Source organism: Falco naumanni, chromosome 8 (assembly GCF_017639655.2).
Source record: "Falco naumanni isolate bFalNau1 chromosome 8, bFalNau1.pat, whole genome shotgun sequence".
In the NCBI taxonomy this organism is placed as follows: Eukaryota; Metazoa; Chordata; class Aves; order Falconiformes; family Falconidae; genus Falco; species Falco naumanni.
The window spans coordinates 28246176-28269139 of record NC_054061.1 but is presented as its reverse complement, the minus strand read 5'-3'; the positions used below and the strand labels follow the sequence as shown (position 1 = coordinate 28269139).

The window sequence follows — 22964 nt, the reverse complement described above, 5'->3', positions numbered from 1 at the left end:
CCCCCGGGCGGGCCGGAGCCCGGGCCCGCCGGCTCCCAGCCGGGCCCGCCGCTGGCCGCGGCCGAAGCCTCCGGCACGGCAGGGGACAGCGGGAGAAGCCGGCACCGCCCCGGCGGGACGGGAGAGAGGAGCGAGGCCCCGGCAGCGGAGCGGCCCCGCGGCACCCGGGCCGGGGCGGGCGGCGGCGGGGGGGGCTCCCGGCGCCGGAGCGGAGCCGCCCCCGGGCCCGCGGGCAGCCCCCGGCCGGGCGGGCCGTGCCCCGGGGCCCGCGGAGCCCCGCGGGGGAGCGGCCGTGAGGAGCCCCCCCGGGGCCGGGGCCGGGGCCGGGGGGGAGGAGCCCCCCGGGGGGCCGGGGGTGTTCCTGGCCGCCCCGCCGGGCCGGGCCCGGGGCTGGTGGCGGGCGGTGGCCCCGTGCCGGGACCCGGCGAGCGCTGCCCGCGGCCCGGGAGCCCCCCGAGCCCCCCCTCTGCCCGGCGCGGGGGTGGGGGGCCGCGAAGCGGCGCGGCCCACCGCAGGGGCCCGTAAAATCATTTCTATTTACCGATTTATTTGAAAAAAGATGTGAAGTTTCTTTTTGTGTTGGTACCCGGTGTGAGCGCTGTTTTCCCATTGGCATTGAGAGCAGGGGGGCAGGTGAGACGAGATACACCTGATTAATCTTCATTGTATAAAAACACAGCCTGGTGGTCTCTGGGCACTCACACTGGCCTCAGGGCGGGAAGGCAGGGTCAGCACATCCTAATATCCCACCCGACACCCTCCAACAAAAGTTTTCTTTGAAGCCCCGGTGAAAACCAGCAAGGCTGACTAACACGGCTCCATGGAAAATAAGGCCCAGGAAAGTGTTTTTTTTTTTAAGGGATGAGGGATGTTACACTAATAAGTCCATGGGAAAGCAGAGGCTTATGGTGCTCTCCAGGCAGTTCCTGGCATGTTGGCAGTTTAAAATGTGGCCAAAACCAGACTTTGGATTACAGTTCTGAAGCTGTCAGAGTGCTATATGTTCATACTTAGCAGTGTTTAATGTAAGCAAGAATGTTTTACGTTCTCTCAAGGGTGTTTTCACATGACAAAAGCTGTATAACAGGCATCTTCGTATACCTCTTGCTAAGGCGGAAAATGGGTATAGAAATGATATACCTCACAGCTGCGGTGCCCTTGCCAGCAGGCACCTCGCAAGTGAAGCTAAGCTGCCTTTCGGGGAGGGTCCTCAGCTTTATTTACTCCATTTACAGCTGCAAAGCATAAATATGGTCAGCCATGGCCTTTCTGGAAGCGTCTGTCTGAGAAAGGTCCGTCATAAAGCGTGCTCTATGAGGTATTCATAGCCCACGTAAATACGAAAAAAAAAAATATCACAGAGAGATTGTGAAAGAGAGAAAAGTGTTGGGCTGTGCAGCTGACCTATGAAACAGATTTTCTTCTTCTAAAGCCGTTATTACGCGCAGTACATCAAAGGGAGGGAGAGGGCTAAGGAAGAGATGAACGATCCGTATTAAACCTTTATGATCTTTAAATTACCTTTAATTTACAAAGTCCGGTTGGATGGAATTGGCAGGCCTGGCAGACCGCGTCGTACAGGGTCAGCACTCTGGAATTACTGTACTGGAAGCCATCGTTAGTGATCTAAATGATACAAAAATCATCCTTATAAGTAATAATGTTCCATATGGAGACTGTCTGCTCATTTTTGAGCATATACCGTTGCCCCCTTGAACTGGATGCTTGCCAGAGAGATAAATTAAACCACTTGTGAGTGGCTGTGCTGCAAGCTAACAAATTGCTTAATGCTCCAAACTGGAAACTATTCATTAATAACCAAAAGATCTTTCGGCTTAGCTGGCATTCAACTTTTCTGATTGCTGTTAGGTTTTTTTTTTTCCAGTTTTTTTTTTACCATACAATCGTGCAAACCATGTTCAAGTATGACAAGGGGGTCTTTCAAGGAATTGTGAAGTGAAATTAAGATTTTATTTTAGCTGAAATTCAGGACCACTTTTGTACTAATGGCAAATCAGTAAGTAAAATCCTTGGGGTAAAAAAAAAAAAAAAAAAAAAAAAAAAAAAAAGAAGAAGATGCATATTTTACAGGTGATTTTAAATTAATATTAACAAAAATTGCTAGGGTGGATAATACCAGAGAACAACAGTCCCATTTCCATAGGAAGTTATATTAGAACAGCCACTTTCTGTCCCAGCTTACAATTCCCTGTACCTTTAGGTAATTTAGAAAGCCTTAATTTAGTGTGGTGTTTTTCGTATGTGAATGCTTACACAATAAGGAAGTGTTAAGTAAGTTTATATTTTAATTTTTTTACAATAGAAATGAAAAGATACCAGACAAGTATAGAAAGGATTAGCTTTTGAGAAAACATTGACTCTTGAAACGTGTAGATGTTAAAGAACACCCCAAAACCCTGCTGAAAGCCATGCTGTAAACACTGATGAACACCAGCAGGTCAGGGGTTTTTTAGGTTTTGGCTTCTTACAGTCAAACTAAAGCTGCTGTTTAGTAGATCTCACAAGTCCTTTGCTTTGGATGGGTCAGGTACCCCTCTGTCCTCTTGCTATAAAAACAACCCCCAAGCCCTCCTCCATCTCTCCTGTGACCTTGAAGCTGAAACATCCTCGGTCCTTTTAAAAGGGACTTTTACAAGATCAAGTGTATGAAGCTAAATTAATAAACTGTTTCAGCTCACAGAAAGAATGTATGTTACATTGAACAAAGATAACTAGAAGTACAGAAAGAAAAAAAAAATATTTCATAAAAAGCACTGATTATCATAAGTTCACTAAGAATGATCGGAAAGCTCATAGAACTTGATACAGTAGATATGCCCACAGTATCACATTTGATGGTTCTCAACTCAAAATGCACTGCAAGCTGAGTGTTTATATCTGCAGAAACCAACACAAGGAGATAAACAGGCAGTATTCATGGATATTCACGATCTGAAATTGTGGAAGGGAAACCACTTTCTTTGACTAATTTTTATTGTTCCAAAAGTTCAGTAAAATTCATCGGTGTAGCTTTAAGGAAAAACATAGTTCTTTCCTGGGCACCATATTCAGCTGAGTTATTAGACTATTATGTGTTATACTACAGGTAAAAACTCTTTTAAAAGATGTAAAGAACTTATCCTGCAGTTTGAGAAAAGAAAAAAATAAAACAGGTAACCCCCTTCCAGACCTGCTCTTCACTGAAAGGCAATGCTTATTGGCAGCTAGACTTCCATTAAGAATATATTATTCCTAATGCAATTTACTTTGCATTTAATTTCATTCTTTTACCACAGCGTCCAATATTGTCTCAATGCTAATAATGGGTGAAGAAATGGGTAGACAGGGAAAAATACAAAAAGCTATAAAATTGCACTAATTGTTCTGTCTGAAGTCAGCATTGTGATTGAAATGTAACTCTTGCCAATTTGATTTTTTTTTTTAATCTGTATTTTTTTTCTACATTCTATTATAAACATCCATTTTGGTGTCTTTTTAGAATTGGGTTGGTTTATAGCCATTTTAATTGTTTTTCCATTAGTCACCTTAGTGATGTGGAACAAATACTTCAATGAGACCTAAGCTGAGCAAACCTCTCTTCAAATTTGGTTGGCCATTAAAAGCCAAAGATGACCTTAGAGTTGTGCCTTGATTGCTTGAACATACATATATCATCTGGAAAGAAGGAGCCACTTCTGGACAGACAGTCAGGACAATCAGGAATTTTGTCACTTCTGCTTGAAGTATTTCATTCATCATGAAACAATCTTAGCTACTTGTATCACTCATAATCCACATAGAGTTTGACTTGTTCAGATGTTTGTAAATGAAAAATGAAAGCTGTACAAACTTGCTGAATTCAAATTCAGTTTCTGCCTTACTGGCTTTTTAACAAATATTTTTTCTGCTCTTGACAAATACAGGCAACGGTAATGACTTGAGGATAAGCGAGAGACCTGCTTCCCAAATTAGATAAGTGCCTGCCAAGCTCTTTCACCTCTTCACCCAGGCATCTGTGTGGACAGCCCAAGTCATCCTCTGCCCAAGCAGAAGTTTGTATTTTGATATCTAAACTAATTATACCAAACGCTCTAGGGTAGCCCCGTGTACTTTCTTATCTATGTTCGGCAGCATGTCATGGAAAGAATGAGCAAAATCTGAAACATGAATACAAGAGCAGATAAAATGAAAGAGCCCTGAGAAGAGCTTGTCAAGCCCCTGTTCCCCTAACGTCGGTAGCGAAAAAAGCTTATGTGAAACTTTGCTGATTCCTCTGAAATTTGATTTGGGAAGGGGGAGAGATTATGAAAATATTGAACAGTGATATTTCCAGAAAGAATTGTTTTGATTTTTGGTTCTGAAAGATCCTTTACCTACATTTTAAGAAGTATCTATTAACATAACACAGAAGATCAATGTTGCAGTAAGTCTTATCAGGAATTTTCCAAAGCACGAATTTTTGAACATCTGTGGAATTAGTTTCAAATCATTTTTTATCTTGAAAAGCTCTGTCGTTTTGTTCTCTGTGCTGCCGTGTAAGGCCAGCTGCCTTTGAAACAGCACTGAGCTCTGCCTTCCCAATTCGATCAGCAAAAGGATCCACAGGAGAACTAGGATTCACATGGGGACAGAGATGATTTAATTGTGCATTCACTGCATAGCCATCAACCTGTTTTTTCTGCAGGATTTGAAGGGGAGCGAAAGGGCAGAAGGCTTACAGGTGCAGATGTTTTCTTGAACTTAAGTGCAAGGAAAGAGACATTCTGTATCTGTTTTGAGGGGGGGGAAACGAGAAAAATTGTACAGACCTCCTCAGGGCTGAAAGGCAGCACTTGAAAGCAAACTGCATCTTAATGCAGCTGAGCTGTGAGGAAGCTGTCCTAGTTACACTGGAGAAACAGCCCTGTGCACATGCAAAAATGTTAGCTGTCCTCCTGGGCCAGGAAACTCCAGGGCATCTCCCGCTCAGATCCTTCCATCATGAGGCAGCATTTCATCTCATGGTTGGCAGAGTTCAATATCTCTTTTGAGAAATTTTGGAGCCCTGAGCGGAGGAACTGCCCTCCTGGTTCAGCCTTGGTGTTTGCCCAAGGTACTCACCCTTGGTGCCTGCTGTCTAACAGCACCATCTCCAGAAAGATGGTCCAAGGTCCACCCCAGCAGCCAGCAGCCAGGCTCTGCTCCCACAGAGATCTTACGCTAATCTTTTAAAACACAACTGCCTATCTATTTAAAATACATGAGTGGCTAGAAAATGCACACCAGCAAATATCTTTCTGCTTCCCCTAAGGCACATGGCAGCATGCGTCTCTGGTCTGGGGTACAGACAGCTGCGGGGTACAGGAGAGGCAGGAAGTGTTTTATGCTTTTCATTTTTACATGCTGCAATTTTCAAAATACATCTGCAGTTTTCCTACAATGGCAATATATTTGTCTCAGCTATAGAGCCTTTAAACGATCTCAGTCTTATAAAACCCAACCAATCTACAGAAAATAACCATCCAGGCTGAGAGCAAGACCAAGGGTACCAGGCGCAGGGTCAGTAAGACACTGATTTCCTGGGAATATTCAGAAAGTAGGTATCATTTTGTGAATAAAAGGGGCTAAAACTGCAGCAGAGAACCTGGCATGAGCAGGTACTGCACAAGCTTCTTCCTGCAGTTACTCAAGGCCAAGTTCGTGCCCATGATACCCCTGCTCACGTGCCAGCCCTTGCTTGCGTCCAGGGCATCAAAGCTGTCTTACACTCCCTGCCTAATCAGGAGTTTGAGCTGGGATTTCCAGAAATGAAATACTAATGATTAACAATTGATTAGTACAACTGCATCAGTCTCAGGTGATTACCTGGAGAAGTGATTGTAATTTGCACTTTCAGATTGCCTGTAAAGATAAGGGTTTTTTAACTTATATTGGTTTGGTTGGCGGTTGGTTTTTTTCCCCTACATGACATTAACATGAGTATTTCTACAGGCATTTTCATTTCTGAAGGGAAGAAAACTGTGCTTTGCATTTTAATTTACTATGACTACTGAATTTCTCCTCCTAAATAATTTCTTAGAAACATAAGAAATTCCTACTTTCACTTGCCATCTTGCAAACGGCTCATCACCGGCCACAAAGTGCACAGCCTCTGTCTCTGTAATGTTCGGGAGAGGAATCTGGCAGTCAACAGCCTCAGAGCTGAGAAAATCCGCTTTTGTGGTTTGTTGTTCTCTTGATATCCATTCACCATTGAGATGCTACAGTAAAACAGAAGGAGAGTGCAGAAACTGAAGGCTCGTATAAAGAAATTCCAGTTGTCAACATATGTTTGTATTTCTAATTAATAATATAAAGCATTTCCAGATGGATTATTTAAAAGAAATGATGCTGTTACTATAGCCACAGTAAAGAGCAAACCATGCTCATCTATGCAGGCAAGTGGTCTATTGATTTAGAAAGTGCCGTGATCTGCGCTTGGGCTGAGCAACTGGGATGAGGCAGTATAATGTGATGGAGCAACTTTGTGTTTGCTTCTGGAGCCAGCTCATTGCTCCTTGAAGGTGGTGTCAGCTATTACCTAGATCGGCTGCACAAGACATCACTGCTTGTTAAAAGCCTAGGGAGCCCTAAGCAGGCATGGTAGGCAAATCTCAGCTGTGCCTCTTTAGCATGGTAGCACTGAATGGGAATCAGGCTGAATGTCTTTTATGAGGTGGATTTATGAGATTAATCAAACACTTCATGTCTGAGTATGCTGATACACCAAGCAATTCACCCTGTGTATAGCTGTTTATAGTAAAATTATAGTGTTAGCTGAAGAGGTGGGTTTAATACTCATTAAAACTTCTGATTTGGTACTCAACTATGACTAAGAAAATTCAAATAAAAGCCTCCGTAACTATGTTGAGGAAACCTTATATTTAACCACAAAACTTAGTATTCATATGTGTTTAGGAAAACAACCAAGCGTACCAATTCCAGATGTACAGAATGAGAAATAATATTGTGATTTCAGGCTTCACCGGACCACAGTTGAGCTGAACGAAGCAAGAGTTCAACAAAACCCCACAGAGAAAATTAGCAAGAACGCATAGCTGTGCATTTCCAAGAAACCACTCCTGGAAAGGGCTGAGCCTCTCCAGCTCCCCTCGCTCATAGCAAACATATTAGCAATGGGTTTGGAAGGTATTTGCACCCTGCTGTGGCAGCGAGAGATGATGGCGTTCAGCACCGTTTGGGGTAATAAGCTGTAATATAAACATGTCCAAGTTTGACAGTGGTACTTTACGAGCCCATGGGAAGTTGCTTACCATCAGCCTGGTGACCTCACAGTGCAGGTTGGGTGACTCTCTGAAGCCGAGGCCAAACACCCGGATCCTGGTGCAGTCAGAGGCACGGATGTTGCAGAGGCCCCTGTTCTCTAAGCCTGTGATTTCCAAAGCTTGCTCTGAAAGGGTGAGAGAGAAAGCTTTAGAGAGTAGCACTTACATGCTGTTCTGTTCTAGTTTACCAGAGATTTTGTTGTTTAGGTTTAATTGTTTTCCTTGGGCTCTTCCTTGCCTCCATGTGAGTTTCCCTTGCAAAGAGGAGCAGCAGTTGTCAAAATGGGAAGCAGCAAATATCCAGTGAATAATTGCCCTGCGCACTCAGTACTGCAGGATGTATCAGTGAACATTATACGACCCATGGAGTCAATTAACCAAGGCCATGGCTTCACGTTAAAAGGTCTGCGATGGTCATACTGCTGCTGACCCAGGTAACAGGATGGAAGCACAGCTGAGAGAACAGCCTATGCTATGCCATAGCACAGAGAAGCACGAAAATGAGAAGTGGAAATATCTGAAGATGACAATGCTGCTAGGCTCCGCATAATATGAAACAGCAGTGCAAAAGACAGTCCTTTTTTTTTTTTTTTTTCTCCAAAAGTTATGGATGCAATAAAAGTAATGATCCTCAAAGGAATACTTGCTTGCAAGGGTTAAGTCATTAATGGGTGGCACTCAGCTCTGCACTGTGTCAGCACAAATGTCACGTACCAGCTAAGTTTCACTTAAATCCTATTTTGAGGCCTTAAGTATAGCTTAAGTGATGTACTGCCTGTGCTGCCCCCCTTACAAGGTGGAAATTCACCCATTACTCTTTTAAAAAATGTTTTATGATTCTCAGGTAAAGTTTCACTTGTGTTCTGTTGTACTTTGGGTATTCACCATTTTAAATTGCTTGTTGCTTTCATATTGGGTTATTTTTACGAAGTGAAAATGCAAGTTCTTTGGGTGGCAGAATTCATATCTTTAGAGAAGAATATAACTGGGCAGACATTTGCATCGGCACTTGGATAGCACAACACTCAGAAGCTCTCTAATATCCTACGTCGGTAGCAGCAGTCAGGATCATGGTTTTGTATTTTTCCTGATAATATTTGTAGTTCTAATGGTCAGGAGAAGTCACTATGATGACAAATAACACAAAGCAGAAAATTTGCTTCATGTTTCCTGAATGACACTCAATAGCAGGGGCATGACTGGGAGCTCTCAGAGGCAAGTCGTGTACCAGCACAGTGTAGTGCAACCTGTTTTCCCTGTTACACGGTGAGGAGAGACTGCTTAGCTTTTGCTCTTCCCTGCCCCATCGCCACTTCCCTGGCAAAGCAACATTGCCCATCAATTTTCTCTGAGCTGTAGCTTATCTAAAACAGAAGCTCTGTGTTGCCTAATATTTTAATGGTACATTGGTTCAGCTCAGATTCAAGGGGTAAAATGCCCTCAGCTGAGTTGATAACCTTCCCCCGCACCTCGCTGTTCCTTTAGGGCTCTGCCATTTAAGCTGCAACCAGGTTGAACACAGTTTAAACACTGCGATCCCACCAGACTGCAGCCCATAACAACATAGCTGCATGACTTGTTTTCCCAGGCAAAGGAAGGAAAGCAACATAAATGTGAAAAATACTGAAAAGAATTTTTTCTGCACTTCTGGAAGTTTTCCAGTTTTTCTTTCTTTTATTTTCTTTTAAATTGATTTTATTGCAGCAGTATTAGCAGCACTGTTGGACACTTCGCAATATTTACAAGAAGAAAATGGTTTACGGCTTATCAGCATTCATCGGTTAGTTGTGGATTCCTGTAATGTACAGAACTATTAGTCAGATGTAGTGAATGGTTTTGATAAATTGCCTTCTTCTGTGGTTAGTGCATAAAAATAAAAAAAAAAAAAAGAGAAAGCTTCATTATGTTTTTCATGAGATTTTAATAGTTAGCCCCACTAGTACTGAGGTAGCTCAGATTGCTTTAACATTTTCATTATCATTGCAGATTTTCAGGCTTCTGTGGGTGAAGTAAAACCTCCTCGCCTGGGAAGGAGCGAGGCACAGGAGTGTGCTCCTGCAGCCCTTCCTCTCCCAGAAAGGCACTCCTAGGTTGGTTGCTTGTTGATGATCCCTGTGTGCTTCTCTGAGGGTTTCCTCGCATCCTTATGAGCATCCTGATGCCACCGCAACACTGTTGTGTCAAGGCCAGGGCAAGATTATTCAGCCTCAATGCTTTTTGAAATGACTTCCAGTATCAGCACAGCATTATGTATTTATTTCTCTCCAACTATTCTGTACACACTTTTGTACATCATCTTTAATTTGATCTAATCTGGAAGAAATACGTTGCTGTATGTGCTTTGGACATCTTTCAAGATTTGCCATTTTGCGGGTTGATCAGGATGAACACGAGGTTTCTTTTTCTGTTGAAAGGGGTGAAAGGTTGTGGAAGAATACTGCACCTTGTGTTACCTTAAGTTTGGTGAAGGTGGGGAAGGACTGAGCTGCTGTTTGAGTGGGCTTTCTGCTGTTACCTTGGCAGATGTGTCCAGCCATCGTCAGCTGGGAGCACGCTAAAGGAGGGAATACACAGCCCAGCTGTGGGAGAGACCACATTTAATTTAACGGTCTGTTCCTTTACTTCTGGCCAGCTGCAATGTGATACTGAGGAGGCTGTGGACTCCCTGTGCAGATTTTCACCAAGACAAAGGCAAAAGTGCAGCGGTTATTGGGAGGAGAGGAAGAAGAGTGAGGAAGTCTGGTGGAAAATGAAAGTTATTATGACTCCTTTTTAAGCAAATGGATACTAGAGCTCAGTAGAGGCAGTACATAACTTCTGAAAATGGTACTTATTTTTATCTAACTGGTTTTGAAAACGAACTATCACATTTAATGGACGTAGGAATTTTAGGCATTTGTTTTTAATGTGGTTTTCTGTCTATCTTTCCCTCTGCTGTCTAGTTTTGTCATGTATTAGCCAGTTTCAGCCAAACACAGACGGTGAAATCTCAGTGACGTTAGCTTTGGAAACGTCTCTGGACAGCTGGTAGCTGGATGCTTACACCGATCCTGCCCTTGCTGGGGGAAACACAATCCAGGCTCAGCTGTTCATCGCTGCCCGTGTCAGCCGATGGGTAGCTAATAAGCCTGTGCATGGCATACACTCACGGGGCAGAGAGGTGCAGACGTGAGAAGGAAATATTGGGCAGCCTGAAAAACTTCAGCAAAAGAGCTGGAAATGCTGCAGTGGAAGACTGGAGGGGAGAAAGAGAGGAGCAAAGGGAAGAGCTGGGAAATATCAGAAAGGTGAGAGTCAGGGCAAAGGTGCAGATACCCAGAGAAAGCGGAGGTTGTGGAGACCTGGGAGGAATGAATAATGTCTGCGGAGGGGCAAGGTAGAGGCAGGAGAGGAATCTGTGGGAAATCAGGCAGTGCATGGAACAAGCTTGTGAAAAGTATGATCTGTTTATATATTTATAATTTATGTTTAGGAGTGTGAATACCTAAATAGAACAAAATCTGGGACAGATCTTCCTCCTTTTCTCTGTATGGCCTATAAGCAAAAATGTGCTTTGACTCTTACTGGAGGATTAAATACTGAAGCTCAGGGCAGCACATGGCGCTCTGATGGGTGGCAGGGTACAATCACATTATGGAGGAGGATTTAAGGGGCTGTGTTCACATCCACTGGCTTAGACATGGGCATCCAGATGTATTTCTAATGCCTGGTCTGCACACACACCGAGCAAACACACCAGAAATGTCATCTGTCATCTGGTACAGCATCTCACTGGGGCACTGAGCCACAGCAGGAGAGCCTTGGGAAGGAAGTAAAAAAATCTCAACTTTCAATGAAATTGTCTTGGAAAAAAAGGAGAGGGCTCTGGAGGTAAAGGTGGAAAACTGAGAGGCCTCCAGACCTCAGGCAATTAGACAGAAGTAAGGGATCTGTCAGTTTGGTTTGCAATACTTGCATCGTGCCTCCCTTGAGAAACAGGGACCCTCCTTGTCCCTCTGCTTTACTCCCAGTCAGTATGTGCAGTAGTGAATAGTAAGTTCACTGCTGGCCGTGCTGACAGTGCTGTTTCTTCCCATAAGCATTTACATGAGTCAAACCTGACAAGGATCACAGGCTACACAACAGTGTTAAAAAACCTCCTGTATAAATACCCGATTGGTTTTACAGATATTTGTTGTAGTGTATTATGTAAATAATAAGTATGCACAGATGTAGAAGTAAAATGGAGACAGTTGACACAAAATCCAGATTTGCAAAACTACACTTTTTGAAGTGTTACTAATGGATACATGTGGCTCATGTTGGGTTTCTACTTTTGGTTAGAAAAGTGTTCTAGCACAAATAAACATTCTTCTGCAGTATTTGAAAGCTACACATGCAAGTCTGGGCTGGAGCAGCAGACCTGAAATTGAAACTGGCAAGAATTTTCTTCAGATAAAGAGAAGGAAATGGACTGCCCTGCTTTTCTTGATCAGGACGATAAAAACGCAATCTAAGTCATGAAAAGTAAGTCAAGAACCAGATCATAAGTTCTGGGGATGGTTGTAGCTTTGCTGAAGTGCATAAGAAAATTGCCCATATTGTCCAGTTGCCCTATCCTTGAAATCTTACAGCTAGTTGAGCAAGCTGCTGCTCTGGAGCTTGCTGGTATGGTTGTGGACATCCAGCTATTGCAGCTATGAGGGTTCTGGATCAGAGCAGGCTGACACTTTGTTATCTCACAGCTTGGACAGAGCAAGTCTGAATCTGCCCCCATTCAAATACATGCACAAATATTGTATTTTTTTCTTTTGTAACTAGGGTTATTACAGCAACCATGTACACAATTACTGAATGCATTATTCTGGAACTTGTGTTATCCATAAACCAAAGCTCACTGGAAAATCCTCCCTAAGAAAAAGTATTAGCAGTTATATGCTGTTTGCCAAGAGTTTTGTGCATCAGTGACGTCCCTGGCTTCTAAATGAAGACTGTTTCTGTCCCTACTTCCAAAACCAGTTCTCAAAGAACCAGAGAGGCTGAGGGAACCGGGTTTGTTCAGCCTGGAGAAAAGGAGGCTCAGGAGGGACCTTATCACTCTCCACAACTACCTGCAAGGAGGTTGTAGCAAGGTTGGAGTTGGTTTCTTTTCCCAGGTAACAAACGCTAGGAGAAGGGGAAATGGCCTCAAGTTGTACCAGGGGATGTTTAGGTTGGATAGAAGGAGAAATTTCTTCACTGAAGGGGTTTCAGGCATTGGAATACACTGCCCAGGGAAGTGGTTGAGTCACCATCCCTGGAGGTATTTAAAAGATGTGTAGATGTGGCACTTAGGACATGGCTTTGTGGTGGACTTGGTAATGCTAGGTTAACAACTAGACTTCGTGATCTTAAGGGTCTTTTCCGACCTAAACGATTCTATGATTCTGTGATTTTATAGTACCAAACTGCAGACCTGTGATATTTAGCTGCCATGGAGTGAATCTGGTTTTCTGCTTTGGGTGTCTCTGGTACCAGATTGCAGAATTGAGCCCTAGGAGAGCATGGGAAAGCATTTTGCAAGTACTCACTGCATGCAAGAAATGGACTGGCTCGATTTCACCCTGGCAGCATCCATGTGCTGCAATGGTATGGTAGATTATTTTTGCTATAGAGATATCACTATGACATTTTATGTTTATTTGATCCTTCTATTTTTAAAAGGCTTGCTAGCAATTTACTTTAGCAATAGAAAGGAAGAGGAGTGCGCTGTTAAGCTACAGAATATTTGTTATTTTCTAGATGGCCTTGTATTCTGGCTGTGCATTCATGTCACTTACTGGCATACCAAAGCAGGTCTGCGTTTCAGTCCCTTGAAGGCACTTCAGGGCAGAATCCCTAGCAGCATCCTGTGGCTCCCTATGAATGACAGCAATGATGCCACTTAAAAGGATTTGGGCACAAGGATGCTCGTGGGTGTCATCGTGGTCCTTATGTCCATGCTAGTATCCAATTGGTTGTTTTTAGTAGTTTTCCGATCTTTACAATTACTGAATTAGAGTAAGACCTCATTATTACTTAGGTTTTTATTCACAATTGGTTTAACATTCTGTACTGGTAGATTGTGGTTCTTTACACAACATAAAGCATGAAATAAAGGCATTTGGTCTGAATTTTTTGCTTTGGTCAGTTTAAATCAGACCTTTTAATGTTTTACAAGTTTTAATTCTATAGCTCATAAACTGTCATGAATTTGTTATTTATCATATATGTGTGTGTGTGTGAGTATTTGGGGAAGGAGGCTGTTTGTGCAGGGCTTTTTGTTTTGTTTTGGATTTAACAAGATTTAAGGCTGAAATTTCCTGTGGTGCCTGCGAACAGGCTGATGTAAAGAAGTTATAGGCATGCATCTGGAGTGTCTGGCTTTGGTCAGTTTATATCAGACATACAGTTTTTTAACCTTTTCTAGCATTTAATTCTATATACTTCAGAAAATGGTTTTGTTTAGCTACATGTTTCACTGACCTGCTTTCACTGCTTTGCATTAAAGCAAATAAACTAATCACCAGAAAAAACTAATCTCCCTGATCTGATTTGCAGGGTATGGATCACTGAGCATGCAACCTTCCATGTCCCTTATCATGAGGATTTGATATCCTTTTGAAATTCGGTTTCTATTGACTTTGTAACCATGAAGCTAATAGCCCTCTTCCCGCTCAGCCAGGTCTGTGCTTTGAATGGAGAGGTCTGGGAGTTAAAACAGTAGATTAAGGCTGGTATTGATGTTTACTTTTTCAGATGCATGTTTGTGGCATCTACACCATCAAAAAGTAAACTGAAATTGCTATGAAAAGAAGAAAGTCTTCAAAAGTACCATGAATCTTGTCGATGCCTGAGAGTTACCCACAAATATGTTTTATGTGATTAGGAAAAATCTGTCTCCATCAATATAAAACAGAGCACTTAGGTGTCGGGTGGGAGGTATCAATTGTAAGTTAGGTTCACAATTTTTTTTTCTTCTGATTCTTAAGGATGTTTTTTTGTAAATTTTATATTTCTTACTAGAGTTTTTGTGGTTGGAGGTGTTAATGCATTCTAGAAGCACAACAGTGATATTTTCAAAAGCAGGTAAGTCCTATGGTTCAAAAATCTATCTTTTGATGGGTAATCTCAAAGCATTGTTACTCATTGTGACTACTCATTATGCCTTTAGTAATTAGGACTACTAATGCCACCATTGATTTTAGCTTGAAAAGAATATATTGGTGTAAATTTTTATGGCTCACATCTGCAGATGCTGTAGAATAATTTTAATAATATAAAATACCATTATTGTTAAGATTCATAGCTCGCTCAGCTGAAGACCATTCCTCTGTAGATGTCTGGGAGAAAGAAATAATGTGTTTTGTAAATAAACATTTAAAATAATCCCTCCCCCCCCCCCCAGTTGCATTCACTATTAAATCATAAAATGTTTTAACTAGAAAAATCTGAATACCTGAAACCAATAATATTTCAATTGCATAATATGTATTTTCATATTTATTCTTTATCTATTTTTTAATATTATTCAGTAAGCCAAGGAAAAAATTGATATTAAGTGGAGAGAACAGGTCTCAAAAGGGAAGTTTTCATCCTCAAGTTATACAGAGCCTCTTTTACAAAGTATTGATATCTTAGTGAAATTTCTTTAATGTCAACTCAAAGGAAATAAGAATATATTCTAAATATCTTTAAGCTCTGTATGAAGAACACAATTCCAGTGGACTGGAAGCAGCATATTAAAATGTGTTTTATGTTGCAACAGCATATAGAGATCTGCTTGAAGTGTTCCCTGCTTTACAGAAATTACTACTGAAGAAAAATGTATTTGATAGAAAGAGTTCAATTCCCTTCTAAACTTTACTACAATAACATGGTCTCACTATAGTGTCCATCATTTGTCAAGTGAAAAATTACATACTTGAGGAAACGTGGGGGGCATAGGCATAGTAAATTTTCAAACCTCCCTCAGCTGGCTAGATAGGAAGGTTCAACATTGTGGAATAGAAAAGGCAATAATTAATACAAGAAAAAAGGAAAAAGAAAAGACCATTTGTGAAAAATGACCTAATTTTTCTTAATAATGTAAACTTCATCAAAGTAACAGTAACTGTGACTTTGTTAATACCATGTCTACCAAAGTCAATGGAATTATTATAATGAAGAGGAGAATTAAGCCCAATTACTTTCTGTTTGGAAAAGGAAAAAAATTTAAAAAAGCAAGCTTGTTAAAGAATAATGCCATTTAATAATTTCTTTCTTTTATATCAATGGCACTCTGTTTTGGCCAGAAGAGTTTAACAGTTGTATGGTGCCTGCTGTTCTCACAAGCACGTTTGACTCTTCTTTTGAAATCTGATTTTAAAAAATTGATACAATTGTTTCAGTGTATTGCAGCCTCACTACTATATGAAATGTTTTGCCATATTAGCGAAAAGTTTGGTTGTGTTTTTTCTTTGTTTACTAATCTAACAAATTTGAAAACTTGATCAATTCCTATGGAGAGGATCAGACAGAAATCCCACAATTTCATGTAATTAACTTTTTCTGAGGCCCTTAAAGTAATATAAAATGTAATTCTCCCCTAAAGTTTGGTCACCCTGCACCACAGCGCGGTTGCAGAGGCAGACACTACCACCTTTACATGCAGTGATCAGTGTGTTTCCTTGTAGATTACCTGGTGATTTAAGAAATTAGCTGCTTTTTCTTTGAAAAGTCCAGTATGCTGTTTTTACTTTGCATAGTCTAATTTATGCATGAAGAGCTTCTATTGACCCAATAGACCCTGATAGCTTTGTCTGCACTGTGGTGATGTATCACATCAGCAAAACACATATTGCATGTGCCAAAAAGTATCCATTTACTTGACGGACTAACAGCCCTTAAATAATCATTATGGCACCATGATCGGGAATTTAAAGACCACTGAACTGATAGAAGTGGGAGAAACATATTTATTTCAAAGTCAGAACGTCCCCATATAAAGTCTCCAAAGCAGATGTTTGATGTAGAGAACTGAAATATTCTGTCCCCTTTCACCTGAGGATCTCAAAACAATTTAAATCTTTTCTTTAGATGTCTCCCTCATTATTTGTCCTTGAAAATAGGAATTAAGCTTAAAAATAAAGCACAATTATATAAACGGTGAGATTTCTATAATACATATTTCATCCTCAACTTGCATGGCTGGCCTGATTAAAGCTCTGAGCTTATTCTTCCATAGGGGACAGACATCTTCATTTGGAAGACCCTACCTGCGGAACTTTAATAGCTGACCCCATACTTCTCCTCACTGTATTTTTTTCTTTTTTAATAATTGGTGCTTTAATTAGTATTATTTAATTAGAGCACATGAACAAGGTTCAGCCCAAAGCAGTATAATATATTCAGAAAGGCCTATATAATCGTTCTAAAAATGACACGGTGTAACTCCTGTAGCTGCTGTTGCAGATGGGACTGAGGGACCTGCATGGTGGTGGGTCACCGCTCAGAAAATGTAGTTGGGTTCACAGCACTTCTTAATGACGCTGCTGAAATTTATTGATATGGAAATGGGATATCCGTAAGTGTGTTAGGTAAGTGGTAACTTCTCACCTTCTCACCATCATTTTTGCTTGCTTTGATTTCTTAGCTGCCTATTTTTTCCAGAACTTTCCACACAGAAATTTAAACTTCAAGTGTCATTACTTCACTGAAACTGATTTGTCCTTATTATTCTTCATTACCTTTTATCGTGTAATTGCTCTTTAGAGCTTCATACAATCTGCATATTACATCCCTCTATGTGTGCTTTACTGGTCCCGATTTTTTTTTTTTTTTTGTAAGCAACACGGTCAATATATACAAAATGGTAAGCACCAACCTGATTTGCTATCTGCAGTAATTGGATTCTGCATTTAATTACAGGTGGTAATGACATTTTAAGCACCTTATACAGGTGTTGGGGGGGGTTATGAAATGTTAAGCAACATTAAGAAAGTCTAAGCTTCTGGAGCATTGCCAAATTTCAGAGGTGCCTTTCAACTCCAAATTGCAGTTTTCATGTGAGGATAATTATAGCTCTGACCACCTGGACTGCTCCTGTTGGAGTCAGGCAGAGCAGAGGAGTAAGCCTGTCTGCAAGCCACACTTCACATCTTGTCTCTTGCTACATGTTTTCATTTAAAATTATTCCAAATATGTCATGGGTTGTAAGCTGATCCCTAAAAATACTGCATGGCCATCTTCTTGTGTGTGTGTGTGTTGGTCAAAACCAGTGGCAAAATGCATTATTATGTATTGGCAGTGTAGCTGAGATTGGGTGACCTTGTAAAAGATATTTGAATTATGTTGATGGCCTCCTTGATCTTGGGGGAGTTTTAATTCATGTCTATAATTCCAGCCTGAGAAAATTAGACTGAGATTTGTTTTGGAGCTAATGGGAAAATATATGGCCAGCAAAAGGAGTTGCCTTCTCCTTCATTACTCATGTAACTTCTCCTGGAAAATAACTTTTTCCTAACAATGCCTAACAATGGCTTGTAAGAGTTTGCATTTCAAAAATCAACACACATTCTTCTGTTTCTTTGGTCCTGTCTTTTTAAAAGAAAGAGGCAGTGTTTTTATATGTCCTGCAGAAACCTAATGCAGTTCTTAATTTCTCCTCCTTTTCTTCCCTTCCTACAGAACCTCTCGCTGTTGGTACAAAAGCCCAGAGCTTATTCCGCCTGTGCAGGCTGAGTGCTGCCAGCCATGTCAGGGTGCCTGGCTGCCAGCCAGGGGGCTCAGCTGTTCCCCTTGGAACATGCAGCTTTATTTCTGAGGTTGACCTTAATTCTTTATCTCTAATAGCCTTTTCTGGTGTGAAATCCTGGCTTTAGTGATGTTCTGAGGACTTCCAGTCTTTAGAACTGCCATTTAAGAAACGCATAATTACTGTGTGATATGGCAGTGCTTTTCCCTGCAAATAAGTGTTCGTGTAATGCATACCTCAGGGGTATGTATACCTTGGGGGTGTGCATGTAAACAACCCTGGGGGTGTTCAGCCTGGAGAAAAGGAGGCTCAGGGGAGACTTGATCATATCACTCTCCACAACTACCTGCAAGGAGGTTGTGGTGAGGTCGGGGCAGTCTCTTCTCCCAAGTAACAAGCAATAGGACAAGAGGAAACAGCCTCAAGTTGCGCCAGGGGAAGTTTAGATTGGCTATTAGGAAAATTCTTCATTGAAAGGGTTGTCAAGCATTGGAACAGGTTGCCCTGGGACGTGGTGGAGTCACCATCTCTGGAGATACTTAAAAGGCATGTAGATGTGACATTTAGCGACATGGTTTAGTGATGGGCTTGGAAGTCCTAGGTTAATGGTTGGATTTAATGATCTTAAAGTTCTTTTCCAACCTAAGCGATTCTATGATTCTGTGCTATGTAGAATATTTCTGCCTAGGAAATGTAAAACCAAGCAAATATCTTTAAAAAATGTTATGAATGAAACTCAAAAATCAAGAACAGCTGAAGGTGAAGCTCACACTAATACTTATCTTGCTGGTCTGTACCAAATTAACTAGCTGACCTTTCTAAGTATTGTAATATCAGAGTGACTGGTGTGCCAGAACTAAGATTTTATTCTTTCTTGTAGGGGATCTGACCTCTGTTTGGATGTATAGGTCTGCTTTACATTGCATTTACAAGAGCAGGTACTTTTATAGTTACGCAGTTTCTGTATTTTTGTATATAGAGAAATAATAGTCTCTATTCTCATCATCATGAATGATCATAAACTCATAAATGAATTCATAAATAGTCTGTAATACATGGAGCTCATTGCAGTTCATCACATTGATTCACTCCAGGCTGTGGCAGTACTTTCCCCCCTCCATAGTTAATGCTGAAACCAACTTCTTGTGCTGTCTTCTCAGCTTTTCTACAGCTATACTGAAGATGGAGAAGGTTCTGCAAATTAAGCATGCCAGTTGTTACCTTGGGCTTGCATTTATTTTTTCTGGATATTCTTTTTTTCCCCCTCAATGTTGCTCAAAGTCAGCTTGAACTTCAAATGCTTCTCCATCCTGTTATTTCTGCACCAGTAGTACAAAGGATGGACTAACCCAGCAGCCAGGTCCTGCTCGCTGCTGGGCTCTGGTGTGGAGCCACCGAGCTATTGCCCTCCCAGCATGTACTGGTGTTTCACCAGTACAGTGTTAGCTCATACAGGATATCTGGGAGTGGGGCAGGAATGAGTACCAGAAGACACATTCTGTTTTTCTTCTTCAGCAAGAATGCTTTTATGTCTTGTATCAAGAATTCAAACCAATTTAAATATTAATATTTAATTACGGACCCTCCTATAAGGACCATTTCAAATGCTTCTCCAAGGGATCCTGAGGGATCTCCCAAGGGAGAAGGTGACTCCAGGGGGCTGAATTCAGTGCCTTGTGTTTTTGACCACCCTGAAGACCGCTGCTTTCTGAAAGCACTGCAGTCAACTCAGTTTCCAGGGTCCAGAGCTCTGACTTTGGGCTATTGTAGGAGAAGCATAAACTTTCCAAAGCAAATGAGAAGCTGTGGCCAACTTTGGAGTCTGTTGTTTTTAATAATGATGGGCCTCTGCCAGTACTTAGGTCAAGAGGTGTTTTCTGACACCCAGGTCGCAGGTATGCACTACTTATCCAGAAGTAGCATTCACAGATTGTTGCACAGACGTAAGGTCAAATACTCAGAAATTAGTATAAGAGAAAAGATAGCTTTAACCACCGGTCTTCACTAAAATCTTGGCGAGTATCCACTGAACATGCTGAGAAGCTAATGCTCAATGCTACGTTCCCCAAACTAAAGGAAGCCCTGATATGATGACAATCTTCAAACTATTACCACTGACGTTGGGGGAAAATCACACGGGCTCCCACTCACCTATCACATGGAGAAGCTGAGGACTCTTCTGGCAACATGCACTGGGAAGAGCCAAGCGATAGCAACTTATGGATTCAAAGGTCTATATTCCAAAGTGGTTTGCATTTGTGGAATCCGTGTTGCAGAAGGTGTTTGCAACTCTCCTAATTACTGTTGTACCCATTTGTAAATGCCATGATATGTTGGGTAAATTTGGTTGGGAAATGGATCCTCTTTATTTCTAATGTCTTCGGGTTTTGGGGAAAATAGCAATTTAAAACAAATCCAGCCAAACAAACCCTAGGTTCTTATATGAAGGATGATCTCTTCTTTAACAAAAAAAGTCTCAAAATTGTTAATGGATTTTTTTTCATTAGTCTGTGGGCAATTTTTTTTAAAGTTATATTTGAGTAAGCAGCTCCCTTTTTTCCCATTTCAATGAAAAAGAGATTGTAAAATATTTTGAATAAACATTTTCTTTAGGATATGGAACACAGTGAATTGCTAAGTAGTTTCATTTGCTACAAGGATATTTGGGAAACAGCACTTCCTCTTAAGATCCTAATTTTCAGGCATAACACAGCTCAGAGGTTTCCATGGGCTGCAAGGTCTATCCTTGTGAACCGTGTTGCACATTCAGCATTTTACGCTGTACAAGCTGTTAGATAGATTACAAATAGAAGAAAAAAATCATCTGTATTTTGCAGAGAAGATTTTAGTGCTTAAAGTTAATTCCTCTAGCTTTAATAACATACGTTTTTCATTTTTCTTCTGTAAAAACAAGTCAATTCCCAGTGTACGTTCATAGTGTGGAATATACCATGAGTCACTGTTGTCTTATACCTCTGGAGATGGACAGCTGTTGATGAAAGGGCAGTATATAATCTCATTAGTATGGTGGAAAAAGGGAAAATGAGTGGTAAATGTTCCACAGGTCAGGTACACCCTTGGGAAGACACCCTGCGCACCAGAGAATTATGCCATTACCTTTTCTTCGAGAGAAAAATAAATACTGGTGGCTCAAAATGGCAATTTCTACTACATTTTCATTTAGTGCTTTCTCTTCTGAGCTCGCTTTAATTAGCTAGAAAGCATTCCACTCCTCAAGTAGTTATCATTAATGTGTTTTGTAGGTTTTCTTAAATAAAAAATAATATCTGTACTTAAAGTTTAAATACACAGAAAATATTTTACATGTATTAGTTAAAAAAAATAATTAAAAAATTATACAAGTCCTTAGATGCAGCTAAAGTAATCTGGGTTGTATGCAGCGTGATAGAGAGAACAAGGGCCATTCACTTTTTAAATCAAATATTGCCCTTGAAATGTTGGGAACACTCCATGGGAATTTTGGAAAAGGGCCTTCTGCCTTGTGTTAGGAAAGCTGCTGAAGCTGTCAATGTTAATTTTGTCATGACACTAACAAACTCAACTGCAGCCAATGGAGCAGCATAAACATTAAGGGGAAATTATGCTTTCCTAATTGCAACAGTGTGGCTTTTGCAGGTCCAACCCCAGGGACCAGACTCCCAAAAGAAGTGGCTTGAAGCAAAGACCAACTTCCACATTTGCCTCAGCTGGAGAAAAGTGAAGCAAAAGCGGTGAGACGGATGAAGTAGTCAGATCAGGTGGTGGTGGTGGCTGATGGTGTGTTTGCCACAACTGATGTGCTTTTGTTTTCCACTTCTCACCTCCGTGTGCAATCTCAGGCTGTGCTCTGTGCTCTATCCTCCTTTATATTTGATGTCACAACAAGAAGACAAGGTGCCGTTAGATTTTACTTGAAAGGTCATATTGAAGTTATTTTCCTCTAACCCGAGGGATTTCAGCCATAGAAAAATAAAATAGAATGTAAAAGCCTGGCCGAAGCAACCCCCCCCTAACCTGACAGTATCACAGAAAAATGAAGTTAAACATTGAATTGTATATCGGACAATGACTGCAAAATTGCTCCACTCGCTTTTCAGTTACTGGTGTCAGTTGTTCTCTGTGTGAAAGAGAATGGATTCCTCCATAATTAGAAAATGATGCTGCAAATTTTAGCCTCCTATTAATAAAACCCAAATGTCAGGATACATTTTAAGCACTTCAAATCAGCCCACTGCAGACATGCTTATTGCAAAGCACGTGGGTAATCCCATCCCAGCTAGTAAATGCATTGGGGCATCAGATGTTCCACTGAGCTCCCAGGGCTGGATGGATGTTTGGATGTCTCAGCTAAGCCATGACAACTGACCCTGGATATGAGCTTTACCTGTCCTAAATACAGAATAATGTCCTAAGCATGGTGCCCTGTTTGGGATGGGTTAAGAGAGCATACCTTATCATTTCAGTTTAGCTGATATACTGTTCCTTCTTAAGATGCAGGAACCCAACTGTATGGCTGAGCCTTAAGAACCTTTTTTGTTCCTTCCAGCATAAGCTTATGAGGTCTGCTGAGGCAGGGCATACATTTTGAAATTAATGCTAACATTTATGCATGGGTTTAGTTTCAAGCACTGTCAGTACTCACGTTGGACTTTATCCATTGAGAGGCTGAACTGTAAAGAAGAAACAAACCTAGTGGGATGGTCTCCTGTGTAAGTGGAATTTGGAAACCTTTGCAGAATCAGGTCTGCAGGTTTGAATATGTCCTGCAGCTATTGTATGGCTGTATATAATGTTACCTGTTCATTTTGTCACCTTTAATTTCTTTTGGTTTGTTACTAGTACAGTGTTTGAAAATAATTTTCAAATTTTATTCTCTGTTGATCAGGAAAAAATAATATCTATACAGTGTTAACATGAATATTGACCAC

The 22964-nt window shown here is 41.1% G+C and overlaps 1 protein-coding gene across 1 annotated transcript in view; it reads right to left on the bottom strand.

Moving 5' to 3' along the window:
• Nucleotides 1-22964, bottom strand: part of LOC121092587 (von Willebrand factor D and EGF domain-containing protein-like) — a 186246-nt gene that overhangs the window by 79888 nt on the left and 83394 nt on the right. Inside the window, exons 12-14 of the mRNA XM_040603822.1 lie at nucleotides 7293-7429; nucleotides 6078-6239; nucleotides 1522-1626 (exon numbers count right to left, since the gene is read on the bottom strand). Of these exons, the coding sequence (XP_040459756.1) occupies nucleotides 1522-1626; nucleotides 6078-6239; nucleotides 7293-7429 (404 nt within the window). The remainder of the gene's footprint in view (nucleotides 1-1521; nucleotides 1627-6077; nucleotides 6240-7292; nucleotides 7430-22964) is intronic.